The sequence below is a fragment of the Panthera leo genome, chromosome E1 (assembly GCF_018350215.1).
Source record: "Panthera leo isolate Ple1 chromosome E1, P.leo_Ple1_pat1.1, whole genome shotgun sequence".
NCBI classification, from domain to species: Eukaryota; Metazoa; Chordata; class Mammalia; order Carnivora; family Felidae; genus Panthera; species Panthera leo.
The window spans coordinates 50,016,594-50,039,205 of record NC_056692.1 but is presented as its reverse complement, the minus strand read 5'-3'; the positions used below and the strand labels follow the sequence as shown (position 1 = coordinate 50,039,205).

The 22,612-nt window shown below is 41.8% G+C and overlaps 1 protein-coding gene across 1 annotated transcript in view; it reads left to right on the top strand.

The window, feature by feature from the left end:
- ABCA6 (ATP binding cassette subfamily A member 6) overlaps nt 1–21,722 on the top strand; it is a 58,668-nt gene extending 36,946 nt beyond the window's left edge. The window contains exons 23-39 of the mRNA XM_042915860.1: nt 2,119–2,226; nt 3,135–3,308; nt 3,528–3,641; nt 7,202–7,321; nt 8,956–9,033; nt 10,549–10,640; nt 11,345–11,465; nt 12,547–12,664; nt 13,974–14,065; nt 14,549–14,715; nt 15,182–15,257; nt 15,335–15,429; nt 16,084–16,203; nt 16,582–16,722; nt 18,355–18,434; nt 20,441–20,496; nt 20,628–21,722. Coding sequence (XP_042771794.1) covers nt 2,119–2,226; nt 3,135–3,308; nt 3,528–3,641; nt 7,202–7,321; nt 8,956–9,033; nt 10,549–10,640; nt 11,345–11,465; nt 12,547–12,664; nt 13,974–14,065; nt 14,549–14,715; nt 15,182–15,257; nt 15,335–15,429; nt 16,084–16,203; nt 16,582–16,722; nt 18,355–18,434; nt 20,441–20,496; nt 20,628–20,729 — 1,854 coding nt within the window. The 3' untranslated portion in view covers nt 20,730–21,722. The remainder of the gene's footprint in view (nt 1–2,118; nt 2,227–3,134; nt 3,309–3,527; nt 3,642–7,201; nt 7,322–8,955; nt 9,034–10,548; nt 10,641–11,344; nt 11,466–12,546; nt 12,665–13,973; nt 14,066–14,548; nt 14,716–15,181; nt 15,258–15,334; nt 15,430–16,083; nt 16,204–16,581; nt 16,723–18,354; nt 18,435–20,440; nt 20,497–20,627) is intronic.
- The last annotated feature ends 890 nt before the right edge of the window (nt 21,723–22,612 follow it).

Sequence of the window (22,612 nt, the reverse complement as noted above, 5' to 3'; positions counted from 1 at the left end):
TGCATCCCAGGGGTATCTGATGTGCACAGGCTACATTTCCGTGGCTCCTTGTCAGCTGGCTATAGCCTGGATTTGGACAATAGGAAGCAGTAGCGGGAGAGCAAGAGGACCCTGCAGCAGGGGGTCCAGTCTCCAGTCACATTGCTTCCTTCCTGTGCCCCTCCAGCCCAGAAGTGACGGTGTCTTCTTGCTTTATCATCCTTGTTGGCTTCTCTGCTCTGTCCACCCATGTAACCAGTGCATGATTGTTTTCTTTCTAAGTACTGAAGGTGGTAATGGTTTTCTGGTCAGACTTTGATACTCAAGAGGGATCTCTTAAGAGCTGACTCAAGCTATTTCGAGCCAGGAGACTGGAAGCACAAAAAACAGGATTCGAAATGGAGCCACCGATCAGTCGGTTAAACATCTGACTCTTGATTTCGGCTCAGGTCATGATCTCACAGTTGTAAGATCGAGCCCCGGGTGCTCTGGACGTGGAGCCTGCTTGAGATTCTCTCTCTCCCTCTCTCTCTGCCCATCCCCCAACCGCTTCTGCTCTTTATCTCTCTCTCTCTCTCAAAAAAAAAAAAAAAAATGGAGCCATCAAAAGGGGAAGCCCATTTTGTGACAAAGGGGTTGAATTCAGTTTTGGCTTCTCTGCGTTAGTGGTGCTGGGGGTACGTGCAAAGAGAAGATGGACAGAATATACTTGAGAGGCCAGCGGTGGACGCATGCATCTATGAGTGAAGCCACCACTAACTGTGAGAGCCAGCACAGTGCAAGAGTAGGGTGGTCTGAAGGGAACACTCCAGAAAGTAGAATCAACTGGCAGTAGAAAGAGATAGATGTTATCCCCTCTTGATCTTTTAGTTTCTAAATGTCAGTACTTGTTTATTCAGGATCAGAATAGACAAGGCCCCAAGGTCCCTCTCCTAGGCATCCCCAGCGGCACATACCTTTCTTCTCTCGGCCGTTCTAATGAAAACAGTGAGGCATTTTCCCACCTGGTGAAATATTTGAACGGATGGGCAAAGCCCCTCAAGCCTTAAGTAAAGTGGAGAGTGGTAGAATTATTCTGAGTTAGCCTACCGTACCGCTGAACTGTCATTATACCCAAGAGGCAGGCCTGTACCCCGCCTGAGCATAGACCCAGCCCCAGGCAGACACTGGTTTGGGGACGGCGACTCAAAGTTCATCTCCTGGCCCACTGGCTTGGTGGCACGAAGGGCCATCTTCATCTTCAGAACACATCTGAGTAGACGCTGGTGTCTTCACACATCTATCACCGGGTGTGCTGAGAAAGACGTGCGACTCAGAACGGAACAATCTGTGTTTCCAGGATCGTAATTCCCAAATGATTATTTTTGGTATCGTGGCCAAACCACATAACATAAAACTCATCACCTTAGCCATGTTTAAGTGTGTAGTTCAGTAGTGTTAAGTCTATTTGCATTATTGTGAAACAGATCTCCAGAACTTCTTCATCTTGCAGAACTAAAACTTCATCCCCATCAAACAAGAGCAGCCCATTTTCCCCTTCCCCCAGGCCCTGCTAATCATCATCCTCCTTTCTGTTTCTATTAATTTATTGCTACTTTTGATACCTGATATAAGGACAATCATGTAGCATTTAGTTTTTCGTGACTAGCTTATTTCCCTTAGAGTAATGCCCTCAAAATTCATCCATGTTGTAACATGTGACAGGATGTCCTTCCTTTTAAAGGCTGGATAATATTCCACTGTATGTATATATCCCCCACGGTGTGTATTCCTTCTTCTGTTTGATGGACATTTGGGTTACTTCCACGTCTTGGCTATTATGGATAGTGTTGCTATGAACATGTGTGGGCAGATCTCTCTTAGAGACCCCTGCTTTCATTCTTTTCGATGTACACCCTGACATGGGTCCTGAGTTATATTTTGCTTCTTGTTTTCTTCTAGCAGGTGAAGCCTCACGTTAAATGATTGGAAATCGTTTCCCCTCCCACCTTCATGCATAGATATTGCTGAATTAGGCATACACTTTTATTTTGATTTTCTAAGACTTCGAAAAGCGTATTCTGGATGATAATTAGCATTTGTTCCTTTCTTTTTTTAAAAAACATTCACCAGTTTAAAGTGCCTTTTTTACATTTGCAGAATTACGTGTTATTCTGGATTGGGCTGCCAGAAGGTTCCATGTTCTTATTTTGGGTGGTGTGCAGTATGTCCCCTTACATCTCCATGAGCAGTGTCAGTGATTACAAAGTAAGAAAGGGGGTGGGGGGAACTGCGGGGACTTCAGAAATTGTGTTTTAAATGGTGTGTGTTCAAAATGTTTCCCTGTGAGGAAAACATATAAACATGCATTTAATTTAGATAGTATAGTTAAGCATTATTTCTATCAAGTCAGAAAGTTTAGTTCCAAAACACAAAGTATCTTTTACTTCAAAATTTCAGGAAAAATGCAATAATTTTACAGGGACTCAAATTAATTTAAACTTTCAAAGGGGATTATTATACGACTTTCGACTGCGTTATTTCCCAAGGAAAAGGAAGAAATCGTTGATATTCACGCTGAGGACCAGATTGAAGACTTACGTCCCCTTTCTACTGTGATAGACACAGATATCTCTTTGAGACCCTGCTTTCAATTCTTTTTGGTGTAGACCCTGAAGTGGGCCCTGAATTATATTTGACTTTATATTTTACAAAGATAAAATTTGTGGTTGTATTTGTATTTGTTCCTGTCTGTGATCCAAAGCAAAACAGTTAAATCAGATTTAGCCAATGGGCCAGATGAACTTTGAATCACCATCCCTATTCTGAGCCTGGAACTCCCAGAACATACTTGGGTAATGGGTATTGTCCTTCAGGTCACAGAACAATATCTCTCTTGAAGGAGGCCTATGCCTTGATCATTATGAGATCTGCTTTTCTATTCATTAGGCATGTGTTAAAGTGGGAATCTAACCTATAAAATAAAACATGTTTTTACAATGGCCGCCATTATGGAATTGGCTCTTTAGACCTCGGGTTCTAAATAGTATGTGCATAATTAAATTATTAGAAGATCTACAATAACTTGATTACATTTATCTTTAAAATCTCCCCCAGTGTGTTTGTTTTGGATTTGGATTTCAACTGAATCTGTGTATCTCCTGTTTTCTCATCAGAGGAGAATTAAGTCCCAGCTATGGATCTCTGGCCTCTACCCTTCTGCCTACTGGTGTGGGCAGGCACTGGTGGATATTAGCCTCTTCGTTTTTCTTCTCCTTTCAATGTATTTAATTTTCTACATCGCAAACATAACGAGCATTTATATCACGAGTCGAATTGTGTTTGCTCTGGTAAGTGACACACCATATAGACAATATCTTATAAATTATAATGCTTGATATTTTCTATAAGGAAGACATACACATTTTCATTTTGTCATCAACTAAAACCAAAAAAAAAAAAAATTCAAAGTGCATGTGCAATAAGACATTTTAAAAGATTTGTAATTTCATTTTTCCCTCGGTTAATACTTCAGGGTTTGACCCTGATACTGTTTGTATTATCTTCAGGCTGTGATTACACTTGGTTATGCAGCTTCGCTGGTCTTCTTGACGTATGTGATATCGTTTATTTTTCGCAAGAGGAGAAAAAATAGTGGCCTTTGGTCATTTTGCTTCTTTATCGTAAGTACACGTACAAACCTATTGATAGAGAGACTGTTATTTTTTAAACTTTCACTGTCACGTTAGATATGGTCACCTTTGCCTTGAGAAATGGGAAAAAAGTAATACCTTTCGATTACACTGTAGAAAGGAGAGGAAATGTTACATGTTTCTGAGTCAGTGACCTTCCTGAAGAAGTCACGTACAACCCTTCGACTAGCGTTTCTGGAGAACCTTACAGAAGACCGGAAGTGCAAGGTGCTACTATTGAGTTTATGGGTTCTTCAGAATACAGGGCTTCCTGGTGACATTAGAACAAAAAATGGCTTTGTAACATTTGTCAGCAGAAATGGACTGTACTGTCAAATGTCACAGTCCATTTCTATGGGCTTCAAGAAGGTATCCTTGAACCTCAGACGCTAATAATTTCCAAGATTGGAGATGTTTTTGTACCTACGCCAGAGAACTTATTGGTCAGTATGAATGAAAGATTACTGAATGCCCAAGATTGCTGAAAACGTGGACAGAATTTTGTCAGCCAAGTTCTAGGATTTCGAAGGGTATCATTTCTTTTTTTTTCTTTCTTTTTTTTTTTTTTTTATTTTTGACAGAGAGAGAGACAGAGCATGAGCGGGGGAGGGGCAGAGAGAGAGGGAGACACAGAATCTGAAACGGGCTCCGGGCTCTGAGCTGTCGGCACAGAGCCCGACGCGGGGCTCGAACTCACAGACCGAGAGATCACGACCTGAGCCGAAGTTGGACGCGCAGCCGCCTGAGCCACCCAGGTGCCCCCAAAGGGTATCAGTTCAACAGAATATGAAGGCTTTCCAGACTCGATACACCAGAATCTGCCAGAACAATAGCTCTCACTGCTTGGCTTAGGGAGCGGGGAAGATATAAATAATGAAAGTCTCGTGAAGGCAAATTTCCTTCAAAACATGGTAGAAGGCAAAATAGATTCCGCATTGTCATATAAATTCTTTTGCATAATTTTTCAGCTGTAAGTGAATAAATGAACGAATGAAGAAATTTGACTCTGCTCTTTCTAAGCAAAGTCATGCTAATGCAAATCACCTGTCCTATTAGGATTGTGGAATAACGTGATGGTTAAGACATTCACACTGTGATATGAACCAACTAGTAAATAAAGGGCTACAGCAGATAATTGAACACGCAGCTCTAAAACAGTTTTTCAAATAGAAATATATTTACATATGATTGGGTGGCTTTTTCCTTTGCTGCCAACTATTTTTGAATTATTACAGAGTAAAATTAGATGAGGCAGTATTGCAGAGTCAAAGTAAATTTTGGAAAATAAGGATTTCTTTGTCCAAGATGTAAAAAATATATATATACTCTAGTATTCCAGTATAATACAGGTTTATACTTTCTGATTATTTTCCCTTTTCCTTCCTCATCTGTATCTATTTCAGTGTGTTGGTCTCTAACATTTTATTTTTCTATCAGTGAAAAGAAGCTACATACTTATGGAATATTGGAACGTCAGATTTAAAAAAAAAAATTCGTTATCTGGTATCATTCGCCTCATTTTATAGAGGAGGAAAAATGAGTCGCTTGTTTCCAGGTCACACACAAACTATTGGCGACTCAAGAATAAAATTGACGCCTCCAACCTCACGCACATCATTACACATGTCACAAGGTATGAGGTAGCAGCAGGGTTGACAATATTAATTTAAAGTCTGTTCTGATCAGCATCTTGATTTGGGCGTAACTCTTTGATTTGCCATGCACCGTCCATCTTCGCACAGACCTCAAGCTGTTTTGCAATACCTTTGTGCCTGGTACAAAGAACTTATCATTTTATTTGAAATATGTGTTGAGGCAACGTGTATTGCGAGAACCGATCTTGCACGACGCAGTTAGTATCCATTTAAACCACGCCAGGTCATTCATTATCACTCACAGATCATATATAGAAATGTATCGGACGATGGGCAGTGCAGCTGTCCTTTTGTGATCTTGGGTATATTTGCAAAGACAGTGTAGGCGAGGCCTCTCCATCACTGAGTGAAGCCACAGTCAGTTGTCAGTTTGTTTCTGGAGTCCATTGGATTCTCATAGCCCACAGGGTGTGGTACCTCATGGGTATCTTAGGTCCCTGTCTAATAAGGAAGCACCTGTCAGCCCATGATGGTGCCCATGATGTCAGCCCAAGAAGGGAGGTAACCTCTCTTCTTTGCACACTGAGTCTTAGCTTATTGGTTGTAAAATGAGAAAATGTTTTTGAAATTTTGCCATCTAAAATGCTTATTGTGCTCTTACTGAACCCTTGATTACAACTTCTTTAGTTGTATTCCCAATTGTTTTTTATGTGTAGATTATCCATTCCCCCCAAACTCTAAATTCACTGAGTAGCCATTCAACATTCCCTTATGTAACCCACTAAACAGTATAGTTTTCTGACATAAAGACTTAGGCATCACACACACATAGGGTTTTGAATTCCGACTTTGTCACTAACTGACTGTGTGGTCTTGGGGATGTTAGTTATGGTCTCCAAACCCTGGATTTCCCATACAAGGAAGGGATAGCAAGAATGACCACATTATGGTGTTGTGAGCATTAAAACAAACAACGCATGCCAAGTTCTTAATGCCTGGGGTTTGTGTGATATTCAGCGAATTTAATAGCTACAACTTTTACTATTTTTATGATAATTCTCACACTAATAAGATCCAGAAAAGGTTCAATATCGTGCTCAATACACACTGTGGACTAATAAACTGATCCTTAAAACAGAACAATGAAAAATCATCTTTATCCCTCATCCCACATTTACCAGGATTTTGAAAGCAAATAAGTCCATTGTAATCAAAATGCAGAGTCTCAAAATCAATCAGTGTAATCAAAATGCAGATAAAATTATCTGTTTGGAATGGGGCGTAAATGGAGCAGGAATGACATTGAGAAAGCATTAGTCTAGGTAGGAGGCAGTATGGACTTTTTAAAATAACTACCCATAGGGGACCCTGGGTGGCTCAGTCGGTTAAGCATCAGACTTCAGCTCAGGTCGTGATCTCAAGACTCGTGAGTTTGCGCCCCGCGTCGGGCTCTGTGCTGACAGCTCGGAACCTGGAGCCTGCTTCGGATTTGTGTCTTCCTCTCTCTCTGCCCCTCCCCCACTCACACTCTGTCTCTCTCTCCTTCAAAAATAAATACAACATTACAAAAACTTTTTTAAAGAAAAAAATAAAACAAAGTAACTACCCATATAGCTTCTCATCTTATGCAGGTTTTTATACATTCACAATATTGTTACCTTAGCTGTAAAAGGGTGATTTCTCTCTTTATCTTGTCTTAGACTGCACTTAATGCACTCTCAGGAAGTCTTTGCCTTAATCTCCAGGTTTTTATGTAAAATGTTTCTGTTGGGGAGCTCACAGTCACGTTCATTCTCATTAACTAAAACCCCTCCCTTCCCTTCTCCATCTGAAAGTGGTAAATCTGTATGTGGGGAAATTCTGATATAGATGATAACATTTACATTTTCAATATTTTCCCCAATATCAATGGACTGTCTATGTCTGACATGCAATATGTCTTCACTTGCCTTGTAGACTTCAACCATCATGTTTGACACCCTTGTAATGAATCACTTCAACTTACCTGTCCTGATTTCCAGCATGATATTAATTCCCTCATCCACCATGGGTGAATTTCTAGCTTTTTTGGCAGAGGTAAGAAATATTAACCGTTAATAGGTCATTAATTTTGAATATGCAGCCTATTCAAGTGCTTTGCCCCAATTCCGTAAAGACAGAATGCAGGCTAGTGGTTTCCTGGGGTTGGGTTGGGTTGGGTTGGGAACGGGGTTTGATAGCAAATGCATATGAAGTATCTCTTTGGGGTGATGAAAATGTTACTAAGGTGAATTGTGGTGATGCTCTCCCAACTCTGTAAATTTACTGAAAATCCTTGAATTGTATACTTAAAATGGGTGAATTTCCTGGCATGAAAAGTTAACCTCAATAAAGTTTTGCCATAGGCACTTTGCAAAACATAAGCATTGTCAAATGCTATTCAAATCTAATGCCAGATTGAAAACCGTTGCCTAGTTTAATAGGTATTCATTATCCATTGTGAGGATAAAACCATATACAGGGTCATTTATTCATTTGAAAATACACATTAACCAGTGGTCTGTGTTGGACCCTGTGCTGGTCTTTGGGAAACAGTATTCTGTGTCAGGTACTGTGCGGGTCATTGGGGACACCTGATGAGCAAGATAGCACAATTCATCCTTTCACCATTCACTTGGTGAAACAACTCAGTGCAAAAGGCTTAAAAGTCCCAAAAGAGAAGGGCAAAGTGCCAAGGGCAGGATACAAAGCACAGCTGACATGATCTAGAGAGTCAGATGATTCTTCTGGGGGAAGCAACGCTTCCACAGGATCCTGAAGAATGAGTCAGAATTAATTAGCAGGAGAAGGGGGCAGAAGGTAAGCATGTTCTGTGGAGGGAGGCAAAGGCACTGAAACAGGAAAGACCAGGAGGCATTAAAGAAAGTGGGATTCAAATGGAAAGAAGTGAACGAGGAGATAGATGTGCTGGGTAGCTCAGCCAGGAAGATGCTCTTTAGGGCCCCACATCATCCTGGATGATACTTCAAAGAAAGTAGGGAAAGCTGCCCTAATCCCTCGTGTTCTTGGGGCCCCTGGGAAACCCTCTGTCTGCATAAGCACTTTTCCATTGACTGAGGAACACTTAGAATTCTCAATTGGAAATCCCTTCCTTTGCTTAAAGCAATCCCCTAAAACATAAGCAGACCTGCCGAGTGAACCACACTAACTTACATCTGTCGTACGTTATTTAGGAGGAATGAGCTACTTTCTGAACGTACTGATGGATGATGGAAGAATAGCATGATGTGGCTAACTATTATGGTGGGAAAGTCACCATCAGGGTAGGGAGGGGCCCAGAAAAGGCTCTTGAGGGGCATTTGGGACAGATATTTCAATCCCTATTATTTTTCACAAGGATCCTCTCTCTGTGATGCCTTCAGTAGACCTGAAGCAAATGTTAAAACAAAAGATTAAACAACAACAAAAGATTGGAAAAGAGAACAGACACAGGTCACCTGTTCACTGGGAGACAGCATTGAGTAGCAGTCCCCTCTCTTCCCTGCAGTGGAATATTTGTCACCAGTGCACACAGAGGACTCAAGCTTGATGCTTGCATTGAAAATATGCAATTTGTGGAATTTAATTTTATTGATTGGTTGGTTGGTTGATTTTTTGGAATTTCATTATTTAAATGCAAATCATAAAGCTGATGAATTTCCACTTAGCTCTTTTTCTTTTTGTCTTTGCAGAGAGCCCAGGCGTACCATTCAGACAATCAGGACCACCATTTTGATCTGAGTGGAGTTGATCTTCTAGTATGCCTAATAGTAAGAAGGCCTTTCTACCTCTTTACCTATTTTTTTTTATAGTTACCATTTACTACAATATTTGATTTTATCTGATGGGTACCAGCTTTGAAAGCCCTTTTGATACAGTCTCAGAATAAGATAATTCAGATATGAATCCAAATCATGAGTTAGTTTTTATATGCCTGAGCGGACTGGGTAAGTCCAGAATTTAATAGAAAATTAACTTTTCATGTTTATTTATCCTTTTTATGCCACCTCCAAGTTTGAGAGAGCTTGTAAGAAACACAGGTTCAATGTAACTTAAGTCCTTTGAATTAGAGATAAAAAGGGCAATGTTGAATAATAAAAATAAAAGGGAAAGATGATTTTGTTGGTATGCTTGGGCTGAAGAAAGCTACTGTCTCTGGATACAACATGTCATTACTTTTCCAGACATAGAAGCAAAACTGGACAGAAGTCCCTGCCCCTGTAGAGTTTATATTCTGGTTGAAGGAGCCAGATAATAAACTAAAATAAATAGTATATATTGTGTCCGATGGGTAGTCAGGAAAGGCCTGATTGAGAACTAAAGATTGGAGGTGGGGCAAGAAAGCAGGCTGTAGGGAGAGCTTGGGGAAGAGCATTCCTGTAATAGGGGCACGAGGGACCCTGGCTTGTCCCAGGGTAAGCAAGGAGGCCAGTGTGATCGTGGCAGAGTGACCAAGGAGAGAAGGGTACAAGAGAAGATCTCAAAGGTCACGGGGTAAAGTGCAAAGAGGACAGAAAGAGCTGACACAGAGCATTCTGGGTCACTCTAAGGACTACCTTTTCTTTGAGTAACTGAGGACTCATTGGAGGGTTTTAAGCAAAGCAATATGATTAGACTTATGTTTTAGTTTATTTTATTGTTTTCAAGTTTATTTGTTTTGAGAGAGACAGAGACAGTGTGAGTGGGAGAGGGGCAGAGAGCGAGGAAGAGAGAGAAAATCCCAAGCAGGCTCTGTGCTGCTAATGCAAAGTGCGATGCGGGGCTCGAACCCATAAACCTATGAGATCATGACCTGAGCTACAATCAAGAGGCAGATGCTTAACCGACTGAGCCACCCAGGCACCCTGTGTTTTTTTGTTTTTAAGTTTATTTATAGACTTATGTTGTAAAAGAGTAGTTCTAGTTATTGTGTTGAGCATAGATGTTGGGGGCAAGGGGAGGAGAAGGAGAAGGGGACCGGGGAGCAAGGTGTTGTAATATCACAATAAGAAATCATGGCGGCCTGGACCCTGGAGGGGAGCAGCACAGGCAGGAGTGAGAAGCAGTTGGGTTCCGGGTGATTTTGAAGGTAGGGCAGATAAACTCGGCTGACAGCCAGGATGTGTGTTGTGAGCAGAAAGGAGGCACGGAGCTGGATGGTCACCGGACAGCCGGCTTTCTCCCCGGACTTGTAAGAACGATTCGCCTGTATTTTACCTGAAGACAAAGGCCACCGATTTAATTCAGACGCTTAAATAATATTTGTGAACTTATGCCGACGTGTAACTGCTGTTCTTTGCTCCTAGCCCTACTTTCAGACGCTGATACTGGTGTTTCTCCTGAGATGCATGGAAGCGAAATGGGGAAAGAAAATAACACGAAGGGATCCTGTTTTCAGGTTGGGAGAAAACTTAATTTCGAACTTAGTATCACATTTGAACCTTCCTACGTAGCGGCTGCGCTACTGACCTGTTGGCGTGGGTTTATATTGACAACGTACGCAGCAGGCTGATTTTCACGATGGTCGCTGGATTGCTGACTTAACTGCCTGGAAACAGGACTCTCCGTCACTCATCGGCGGAGGGAAGTTTTCAGTTCCTCCGGAATTTAACGAGTACTCAGATATGCCAGTCTCTCCTCTCAGGTGATCACGTGTCCTTGAACAGAGGAGGTGGGATGGAGTTGGTTGAGGAATGTAGCCCAGAGTGTTTCATAACAGGGACCTTCTAGAAGAGCTCTAGGAAGGGCGGACAGTAAAAGATGCTGAAGCAAATGTCAGGTGTCCTTAAGTTGGGCTCAGAGTCAACAGAGAAGACGTAGGTGACCTGATTTTGAAAGCAGCAGCAGTTATTTGCCAGCACATTCGAACGGGTCAGAGATTCTAACTGGAAGACGGGCAACAACATGGAGGGCATGAAGGGAGCAATTCTGGCCACGGGGATGGGAGCTCTTGGGGAAAGCGGAAGCAGTGTATTCACAGGGCCATGATCATCATCACCAGTTTACTGAAAGAAAGGACAATGGCACAATCACAGAGCTCCCGACTGAAGGATATCATTCATAACGAAGAAACCTCTGTCCTACATTTCGTTTTGTCCACAGAATTTCCCCCCAAAGTAGAGGTGCTCAACCCAATCCAGAAGAACCTGGTGACGAGGATGAAGATGTGAAAGCAGAAAGAATAAGAACGGCAACTGCCCTGGCCACTTCACTCTCAGAGGAGGTAGAAAAGCAAGTGACAAAGTGGATGTTAACGGCCCTATATTCAAGAGTTATCGAGAATAGAGGGCGATATGCTGGTTTTCATTGTGAAAGTTTGGAGTTCGGTGCCTTTTTAAAAAAAAAAAATTTTTTTTTAAACGTTTATTTATTTTTGAGACAGAGAGAAACAGAGCATGAGCAGGGGAGGGTCAGAGAGAGAGGGAGACACAGAATCTGAAACAGGCTCCAGGCTCTGAGCTGTCAGCACAGAGCCCGACGCGGGGCTCGAACTCACAGACCGTGAGATCCTGACCTGAGCTGAAGTCGGCCGCTTAACCGACTGAGCCACCCAGGTGCCCCAGAGTTCAGTGCCTTTTCATAATTCTTAAATATGCAAGCGCTTCTTTGGGGTGTCCTCAAGGTGAAAGGAGAACACAGAATATAATGGTTTTATTCCACTGTAAAAAAATTTTTTTTAATGTTTATTTTTGAGCGAGAAAGAGACAGAACGCGAGTGGGGGAGGGGCACAGAGAGAGAGGGAGACAAGAATCCGAAGCAGGCTCCAGGCTCTGAACTGTCAGCACAGAGTGCGACGCGGGGCTCGAACCCAGGAACCAGGAGATCATGACCTGAGCCAAAGTGGGACCCTCAACTGACTTAGCCGCCCAGGAGCCCCAGTTCTATTCCCCTTTTGAGAAAAATGGGCTTTGATAGGTAGAGCTATCATTTCAAAACCAAACATTTCCCAAGTTGGGGAATTTAGGTGAGATTTGTTTTAAAATGCTGAATAGGGATTAAGATTTAAAGGGTTACTCTTTTATCTGCTAGACAGATGTTATGACGTGCCTGTGAGCTTGGGCACTTCTGGGAAGGCAATGAGCCAGTTTCCACGAAGCTATCTGTGTTAATTTTAGAAGCAAGAAATATTATTGACATCAACGAATGCACATTACATTTGAAACAAGTGGTATTGATTTGATTACTGTCAATCTGAAATATACTTTGTTTTATGACATAGAGTAAGAAAGAGTCCAGCAGTGAGAACATAGGAACATAACATCTCTGAAGCTTAAGAGGAAAATCACACTGTCCTCTATTCCAGAAACCTGTCATAATTGCTAGCTGTCTCCACAAAGAGTATGCAGGGCAGAAGAAAAGTTGCTTCTCAAAGAGAAAGAAGAAAATAGCAGCAAGAAATATCTCCTTCTGTGTTAAAAAAGGTTTGGCAGAATCACTTAAGCTTATTCACCATTATTTTAAAAGTACCCCACTGAACATCTATGTTATAGGCACCATTGTACTTGCTGAAGCATTCATTCATTCATTCATTCATTCAACATATATTTTTTAAGCATGCCAGGGACTACTTTGGGTGCTGGAATATAATCATGAAAGAAATAGGCAAGTCCCTATCCTCATAGATTTTGCATCCTAAGAGAGGATCAAAAAACAAAACTAACTTATCAAGAAAAGTGTCAGCACAAAAGCAATTTCTTTCATATATATATATATTTTAATGTTTATTTTGAGGGGGGAGGAAGGGGCAGAGAGAGAGGGAGATACAGAATCTGAAGCAGGCACCAGGCTCCAAGCTGTCATCCCAGAGCCCAACGCTGGGCTTGACCTCATGAACCATGAAGTCATGACCTGAGCCAAAGTCTGCCGCTTAACCGACCGAGCCACCCAGGCGCCCCAGCACATAGCAAGCAATTTCTATGTGGAGCATTCAGATACGTGAAATGGCACGAGCAGCTTGGGGCTACATTCACTTAGGGTTAGGGAAGACCTTTCTAGAGCAGTAACGTTTAAGCCAAGACCTGGGTGATAAGAAGGTGTCAGTTATGCGAGCAGGAAGAGGTAAGAGCACCCAGGGAGAGAGAACATCACGGGCAGGCACTCAGACCTGGGGTTGCCTTTGGAATGGTCGAGGCACGGAGAGACTAGTGATGCAGCCGCAGACGGGAGAGAGGAAGTCCCAGTCGGGAGCAGGGCCAGACTAGGTGCCACTCTGCGAAATACAGCCACGGGTTGAGATTTTTATACCAAATTAGTAGAATGCCACCAGAGAGGTTTTAGCCAGCTTTTGGTTAGCACTTAAGCGTCGCAAAAAAATTGCACGTTGGCTGTTATTGGCTTGTAAATATGGGTGCCAGACAAGTTAAGGGGCTCTTATATCAGGTCAGATGAAAGACAATGGTGGCTTGGATGCAGGTGGGGGAATTCGGGATGGACAAAAATGTCCCTGACTTTCCAAATTTAGGGATCACTCAACCATGGACTCAGAACATCTGGTGCCTACTACCGAAAAGCACCTGGCACATTTTTCCCTGAAAAAAGTAATCTGGAAGACAAAAGACTTATTGACATCAAACCCACAAGCTTTTCACTATTATTTCATATAATTATAGGAGTTAAAGGACATGGTTTGGTGACATGAATTGCATGTATGTGATCAATTTCAAAATAGTGCCGTGCGTGGAGTTTGTGATGACTCACTTCCCAGATTGATAATCAGTGGTTCTCTTTCAGGTGAGATTTTGGGATTGCTAGGACCTAACGGTGCCGGTAAAAGTTCATCTATTAGAATGATTTCTGGGATCGCAAAGCCCACAGCTGGAGAGGTAGTAAAGAATGGAAGAATGATTTTTTATTCCCAAACTATAAATTTCGTGATAAATGCAGGCTGTATCTTCGTGAGACTCTACTTTTAGCAGCTTCGATGATTTTCTAGAAGAAATGTATGAACCGATGTCTATTGTATTCATTTTTTTAGCTTTTTAATTTTTGTCTATTTATTTATCTTTTTAATTAAGCCCTTTTTTATTGAAGCGCAGTTAACAGTGTTAAATTAGTTTCAGGTATACAATATAATGATTTCAGTATCTCTACCAGTTGCAACAGCGTGGTTGGGCGTAGAGGGTATACTGTGAAATGAGTGAAATAAGTCAAACAGAGAAAGACAAAGGCTTTATGATTTCAATCTGATAATAGTCTGTCGATGCTCAAAAACTTGCGGTATTTTTTAGCTTTGTGTCGGTGTCTTGGGGAATCGTGAGATGAGAGAAAAGGCTGCGTGTGGGTCTAAAACCGGTTTACTTTCTCAGGTGGAGCTGAGAGGCTGGGGTCATCAGGGAGACAGCATGGTGGGCTTCCTGGGGTACTGTCCTCAGGAGAACGTGCTGTGGCCCTGCCTGACAGTGAGGGAACATCTGGAGGTGTTCACTGCCATCAAAGGGCTGAGGAAAGGGGACGCCACTGGTGCCATCTCACGGTAAAATGAGGTCATCTGGTTCCTTTCGGTCCCCAGGCAGGGAGGGAGGCTGTACCACTGATGCTGAATTCACTAATAAAGAATGGAGAGGAGAAGCGACGCCTCCCCCTTTTCAGAGAGTGTCAGTGGTAGGGCAGGGTTGGAGGGCGGGAGCTGTTTCCCGCATCCTTGATTGAGGGATCTTTAAAAAACACAAAAATGCATATAATGATGGATGGTGTTAAATGAATGAATGATCACGAATAAGCATCCGTTTCAGTTCCAAGTTCGAAATTCTGGTTACCCTCCAGGACTTTTTACGAGATGAAAAGCCTTCCATGTTCCAAAACGAACTGTTCTTCTCTCCGATCGTTCGAGTTTCAGAAGAACAGTGCCAGGCTTCCCTCCAAAAGCTATTACTCTTCTGTGGGATCACATTTTCCAAACATCCTCTTTTGCGCTGATATTCTCATCCTTTTCCCATCAGGCTGGTGGATACTTTCACCCTGCGCGAACAGCTAAATGTGCCGGTGCAGAAATTGACGGCAGGAGCCACTCGAAAGGTATGTGTGATGTGTGATGTTCCTCTGAGGGCCGGTATGATGGAAGCAGCGAAATGAGGTGCCTCTCTGCTTTTCAGTTGTGTTTCGTGCTGAGCATCCTGGGAAATTCACCTGTCCTGCTTCTGGATGAACCATCGACGGGCATGGATCCAGGAGGGCAGCAGCAAATGTGGTGAGCATTATCATAACCCTCAGAGCCAGGAGTATAACCTTTATGCAAAAGTTGTGTTTTTAAACTGATCTCGGGACACCAAATCCACTCATTTCTAATCTAGTGGAGATAATCCGTATAATTGGGAAAATAAATATTTAACACATAGATTCTCTGATGTATCATCTTCATGTGGTATTCACATTAAAAAAAGAAAAAAACCCTTGGGGCGCCTGGGTGGCTCAGTCGGTGAAGCGTCTGACTTCGGCTCAGGTCATGATCTGGTGGTTTGTGAGCTCGAGTCCCACGTCGGGCTCTGTGCTGACTGCTCAGAGCCCGGAGACTGCTTTGGATTCTTGTCTCCCTCTCTCTCTGCCCCTCCCCTGCTCATACTCTGTCTCTCTGTGTCTCTCAAAAATAAATAAATGTTAAAAAATACTTAACCAGAATACCGTTGGCATACCTAAAAACATTAAATGTTAATATCAAAGCGTTAAAAATATTAAACACTTCGTATTATCAGAAACCTAATCGATATTCACATTTCTGCTTTTTTAATTAGAAACTTGGCTGATAAAAACGATTCCTAAACTGTATTTTCTTTCTACAATTCTCCCTCCATTTCTCTCTTTTTTTCTACCCTTTTTTTAATGATAATTTTTTGATGTGCTTCAGGCAGATGATCCAGGCAGCCATTAAAAACACAGAGAAGGGGGCCCTACTGACCACCCATTACCTGGCTGAAGCAGAGGCCATTTGTGACCGCGTCGCCATCATGGTGTCTGGAAGGCTGAGGTGGGTGTGTTTCTGGAGTCTGTGCTTGACCCTCAGAACAAGATTCCCCACAGGAAAGGCAAAATCGCTGTGAGCGCCTAGAGTTCTTTCCTTCAGTTCGCTCAGGGATGCCCCTTTCCCTCCATCTGAAATTTAAAAATAACGTAAGAGTGGCTCAGTCAGTTGAGAGTCTGACTTCAGCTCAGGTCATGATCTCACCGTTCGTGGGTTCGAGCTCCGTATTGGGCTCTGCGCTGACGGCTGGGAGCCTGCTTGGGATTCTCTCTACCACTCTCTCTGCCCCTCTCTCTCAAAAATAAATATTAAAAAAAAAAAGGAATAATGTAAGAAATTTAAGGAGTAACATTTTTTCCAACATGTTTTCCTTCTTGCCCATAGGTGCATCGGCTCCATCCAACACCTGAAAAACAAACTTGGCAAGGATTACGTTCTAGAACTGAAAGTGAAGGAATCGTCCCAAGTGACTTGGGTCCAAGCCGAGATTCTGAAGCTCTTCCCACAGGCTGCACAGCAAGAAAGGTGAAGGAGCTTCTGATTATGGAAAAACCTGTTGGCATTACCCACTCAAGTGGTTTCTTTTCTGCTCTGTGAGAACTTCAGGATGATTTGACTTCATCATAATAGTTAGGGACCTCAAAAACCGATTTACAGACTCCTCCAGATTGTAAGAGGTTGGAGAGCCACCCAGGAAGCTGTGTCCCCTAGGAAGGCTTGAGGACACCTTGCATGAGCCTCCTCAGCCATCCAGGGCTGGCCCCAACCCAGAACAGGACTTGGAAAAATTGGGGGAAAGGAACTTCTCCTGCATGGAACCCACACGGGACCACGGTTGGCCCCATGCGCCTTCCACAGACCTCCCTGAAAATATTTAAAAGATGTAAATATTTACAGTTTAAAAGATGTAACGTATTTAGGGTGAATTCCCCTCTAGGAAACAAACAGCAGTCGAGATCATCAAACATTCTCCCTCTAATGAGTTTTCATGCCTCAAAATGGAGAACAGAAAGGCGCGTGTGTGGACCTGTACGTCCGCGTGTGTTTGTGTATGCCTGCCAGTTGGTGGGGGATGATGCGAGGAGGCGGGACAAGAACTGAATTTGGAACTCCTTGGAGAGAGGAGCACACCAAAGAAGCAGGGATAGCAACTGCTATTTCCATTTTAGCCCAACATGAATATAACGGAACTCTCTAAGGCTGTGCCAGGGCAAGTAACCCAGTCCTGTTTCCAGCCTCTTGGTGTTACAACTCCAAGAAGCGATTTTGATCTAGGTGGGATGGCCATGGGTGGCAAGGCTGGAAGAGGAAGGGCTGGGCTGAAAGGGGCCGGGCCTGGAGGTGTGAGCAGCTCTAGGGCCAGCTGGGGGCATCAGACAGCCATTTGAGGATGAGCTGAGACTAGACACGAAGTCATGCAGCTGGAAGTAGCAAGTGGAAACAAGACGCCACGAATCCAAATCCATTCCGGCTCTTCCTGTCCTCAGAGCTCAGGGAAGTTTATAGTTAAAGCCTTTTGAACTTTCCCTAGTCTGTCCCTCTCTCTGAACCTCACATCCCCCTTCCCTTAGATTTCTAGTGACAAAGATGAAATATTAAGTTAATTAATTAAAACCTAATTAAATTTTTTTTTAATGTTTATTTATTTGTGAGAGACGAGACAGAGCAGGAGCGGGGAAGGAGCAGTGAGAGAGGGAGACACAGAATCCGAAGCGGGCTCCAGGCTCTGAGCCGTCAGCACAGAGCCCGACACGGGGCTTGAACTCACAAACGGCAAGATCGTGACCTGAGCCCAAGTCGGCGCTTAACCGACAGAGCCACCCAGGCGCCCCTAATTGCAACCTAATTTAAACTAAGCAAAGGGATCAGTTCAGATGCCCATGTTCAACAACAATAACAGAAAGGTTTACATACACTGAGCATACATGCAGATAAGCTGCATTATTTCTAGGAGAATTCGCTCCAACAGCCAGCCACCAAAGACCTTTTAAGGATTTTCCATCGGTCATGTTATTTGTTCTATACGTAAGCCATACGTTAACTGGCATTATTTTTATTTTCTTCAGAGGAAACCGACGTCAATATCAGTATTTATTTTGATGGTCATCTTCTCCCCTTGAAACTCAACGTCAAATATGACATTTTTCGTATTCCCAGGTGTTCGTCCTTCTTGGCCTATAAGATACCTTTGGCGGATGTGTACCCTCTATCTCAGACCTTTCACAAATTAGAGGCAGGTAAGAGGTATCCTTGTAAAATAAAATTTTGGAAGAATCTGTTCAGACTTAGGTAATAATTTCGTGGTAGATAATTGTGTAATATGTGTAATATATTTTTCTTTTGTTTAAGTTTATTTTGAGAGAGAGAGAGAGAGCGCGCGCGAGCATGAGCAGGGGAGGGGCAGAAAGAGGGGGAGAGAGAGAATCCCAAGCAGGCTCTGCACTGTCAGGCTGGAGCCTGACACAAGCCTCCCATCCCACCCACCATAAGATCATGTGACCTGAGCGGAAAACCTTGCCCCCATCCATCAGGAGGCCTGCCTCTGTGCCTGTGTGTTCTGCCTTCCTGTCACAGTGAATGAACCGTCCGTGTCTCTTGCTCAGTTTGTCCCCTGCATTGTGCATGGCTCCTCTTGCCACTGGAAATTCTCTGTTCTTCCTCTTCATTGGCTTTCAGCAGACTGTCATGGAGTAATTTCTCACACAGCACAGTGGTGAAAACCCCCAACTCCTGTGCCAGCCCCTCTACCTTGGTAAAGCCACTGGATCTCTGCAGGTCTAAGATGACCCATCTCTAAATGAGGGGTAAGGGAGCCCGGGAGGCTCAGTCAGTTGAGCGTGGGGCTTCAGCTCAGGCCACAATCTCCCGGTGCATGAGTTCGAAACCCCCATCGGGTTCTCAGCTGTCAGCGCCCAGAGCCTGCTTCAGATCCTCTGTCTCCCTCAGTCTGCCCCTCCCCTGCTCTCTCTCTCTCTCTCTCTCTTTCTAAAAAAAATAAATAAACATTTAAAAAATTAGAAATGAGAGGTAATATCAGTGCCCACCTGGCAGGGTCATTGGGAAGATTAAATGAGTTCGTTTGTCAAGTGCCTAGACCTGTACCTGGCCCATCGCGTTTGAGAGAATACGAATCCCAGGTTTATTCCCTCCGCTCTGGACACCCTGACTTCCCAGTACTTCCTAAATGCTACCAGACTTGCACACTCCTGCCTCAGGACTTTGCACTTGCTGATTCTGCTTCGTGAAATTCTGTTTCCTAACTACCCACCTTGCTTTCTCACTTCTTTCAAGTTTCTGCTCAATTCTTACCTGGTAACTATGGCCAGCCCCAGCCATCCTGTAAAAAAAAGAGTGCTTGGCACTTCCTGTTTCCTTTACCTGATTTATTTTTTCTCCCTAGTAGTAGTCATCATTTATTATATATTTAAGTCCCTATTTATTTAAGGCCCATACTCCTGCCCTTAGAGCGCAGGGGTTTTGTTTTCGCCCCTCCTTTGCCTATGGTACCAAGGGTGGCTCACACACAGAAGAGTCTCACTGGGTGAGTAGTGAACTGTGAACGCTTGAATATGTAAATTCGATGACCAGTCTCACGAGGATTTCCCGGTGGGGATGCCCAGCATAGAGCTTGGTACAGCAGATAAACTGGCTGAAGACAGTGACACAGAAGTATTGGGTCCTTTCAAAGTGGAAGGGATGGGACTGAAATTTTCCTTCTGTGTAAGAATGTACCAATCAATTATGTAGTTCCTCAAGGAATTTATATGTCTCCCAAGACATATATACTAAGTAATAAACCACATCAAAATGTAATATGAGAAAACTCTACTATCAAGATTCATTTAATTTGCATTTGTAAAAATTTATTTATTGTCAAGTTAGCTAACATACAGTGTAGTCTTGGCTTCAGGAGTAGATTCCCGTGATTCATCGCTTACGTACAACACCCAGTGCTCATCCCAACAAGTGCCCTCCTCGATGCCCATCTCCCTTTTCCCCATCCCTCTAATCCCCCACCCCCATAACCCTCAGTTTGTTCTCTGTATTTAAGAGTCTTAATTTGCATTTATATTAACACTATGACTTTTCGTGATTCCATTCTTTCACCAAGCGTTTTTTTTTCAGCTTTATGTTCTATTTATTTTAATTGTGTGTATTTTTATTTTGTATGCCTTTGAAAAAATTCTTAGTAATAAATTGTAAGCATCTGCTATTCGTCTTTTTTTTTACCCCCCCCCCCCAGTGAAACATAAATTTAACCTGGAAGAATACAGCCTCTCCCAGTGCACATTGGAAAAGGTGGGTCAGCTTTGATGGTTTTGTATCATTCCTGTAAATTTCACACGCTAGTACCATTTATATTTCTTATTAATTTGGAAGACAATAAACAACTTGATATTCTTTTTCCTTCTGCTATGTCTCCTTTTTAGGTATTTTTAGAGCTTTCTAAGGAACAGGAGCTGGGGAATTTTGAAGAAGAAATTGATACAACCATGAGATGGGAACTCCTCTCTCCTTCAGACGACTCTTAAAAGCTCAAACCTATTAATCCTTTGTGTCATATAAGCTTATGTTATATGTTATAATTGGCAGTATGTATAATTTTAAAAATCATTAACATCAATATCAGGTATGTTTTGTATGTTTAGTTAATAAATGAATAAATTTCAAGATCATTCTTCCTCTTAAATTTAGGAATGATAGAAAATCTGGGATAAAGCCAATACAAAGTATTGATAAAGTTACTTAAAGACCAGGTACCAGGTATTGTGAAAATATGATCACAAATTTGGAATTTTTTTGAAGTATAACTTCAAACATGGCATATAACATTGAAATATGACATTTACTAAAAAATTCCCTTGCTGAAATATGTGCTACACGCCCATTTGGAATGCACGAGGTTTATGGGTTTGCTATAAAACACAAGTAAAACCCAAGAGTCTTCCTCTGAAAACTTTTCAGAAATTGTTTTGAAATTCACAGAGTGAGGAGTCCCTTGGACTCACAAATGAACAAGCACGTACATCGGAGAAGCAGTTCAAACATACTTTTTGAAAATAGGGGCATCACAGCATTTGTTCAGATTTTAAAATTTTTGAGTATGTTATTTTGTGATTATGGGAGGTGTTGATTTATCACCAGCTCATTAGCAGTTTTCTGTGTACAGTTGATCCTTGAACAACATGGGGATTAGGGATGCCAAACCCCTATGTAGTCAAAAATCTGCATATAACTTTTGACTCCCCTAAAACTTAACCACTAATAACCTACTGTTGACTGGAAGCCTTCCCAATACCAGAAACACATATTTTGTATGTCATGTTTTATATGCTGTGTTCTTGCAATAAGTAAGCTAGAGAAAAGACAATGTTATAAGAAAATCATAAGGAAAAAATACATATTCTGTACTGTATGATAAAAAATCCATATGTAAGTAAGCCTGCACAGTTAAAACCCATGCAGTTCAAGGGCCAACTGTATTTTCTGCTATTTTAAAATCACTTCCCTCTTACATATGTATATGTACATGTGTTTCTATCTGTATACACACATACATGTATCATTTTTATTACTAAATTTTAAAAAATATGTGTGTGCTTTACCCGTAATTTTATTTTTTTTCCTTAAGCAATAGTTATTTCATTTTGAATATCACCAGAAAATTTTTTGGGTACCAAGCAGTATTCTTGATGTCCTTTTTTTTTTTTTTTTTTGGTGATATGTTATATAACTTAAAACAAATTGTGATACTCATTGAAGAACATTTGCATAATGGAGAAAAATATAGAAATGGAATAAAATTGAATAAAAGAATCACCACACTTTCTCCACACCAAAAAAAAAAAAAAAAAATCAACTTCTTTCTTTAGTGAACTCTTTTACAGGGGTGGAATCATTATAGTATACATAACTTCTTAATTAAACATATACGCATATTTGCTGATAAAACATTGGAATTGTTTTAATTTACTTTTAAACTTATGGTGGAGTTCTAGCTTTCTATGTTTGCATTTTATTTTGTGTTAATTATTTGTATTCTTTGTTCATTTACTTTTGTACTTTAATCTTTTTCATATCCATTTTGTAAACTTTCATACAATTAAATATTTATCTGCATATATTACATACATCAAAATTATATCTGGAACATTATATTTCTAAATCCATGATAAATGATCGTACTGTTTATTCAGGATCCTTCGCACCCTGTAAAGACAAATTCATATCATAATGACAGTTGCATTTAAATTCTTTCTAAAACTCAGGCAATAAATTCTCCTGTCTTGCTCAGATGTACAAGACCACAACATACATAACCATTCACGTAATGAATGATATGATGAAATCTTTGCTTCTATTCATTATAAGTTATAAATGTTCTTAAGTGTTGTAGAAATACGTTTACAAAGTA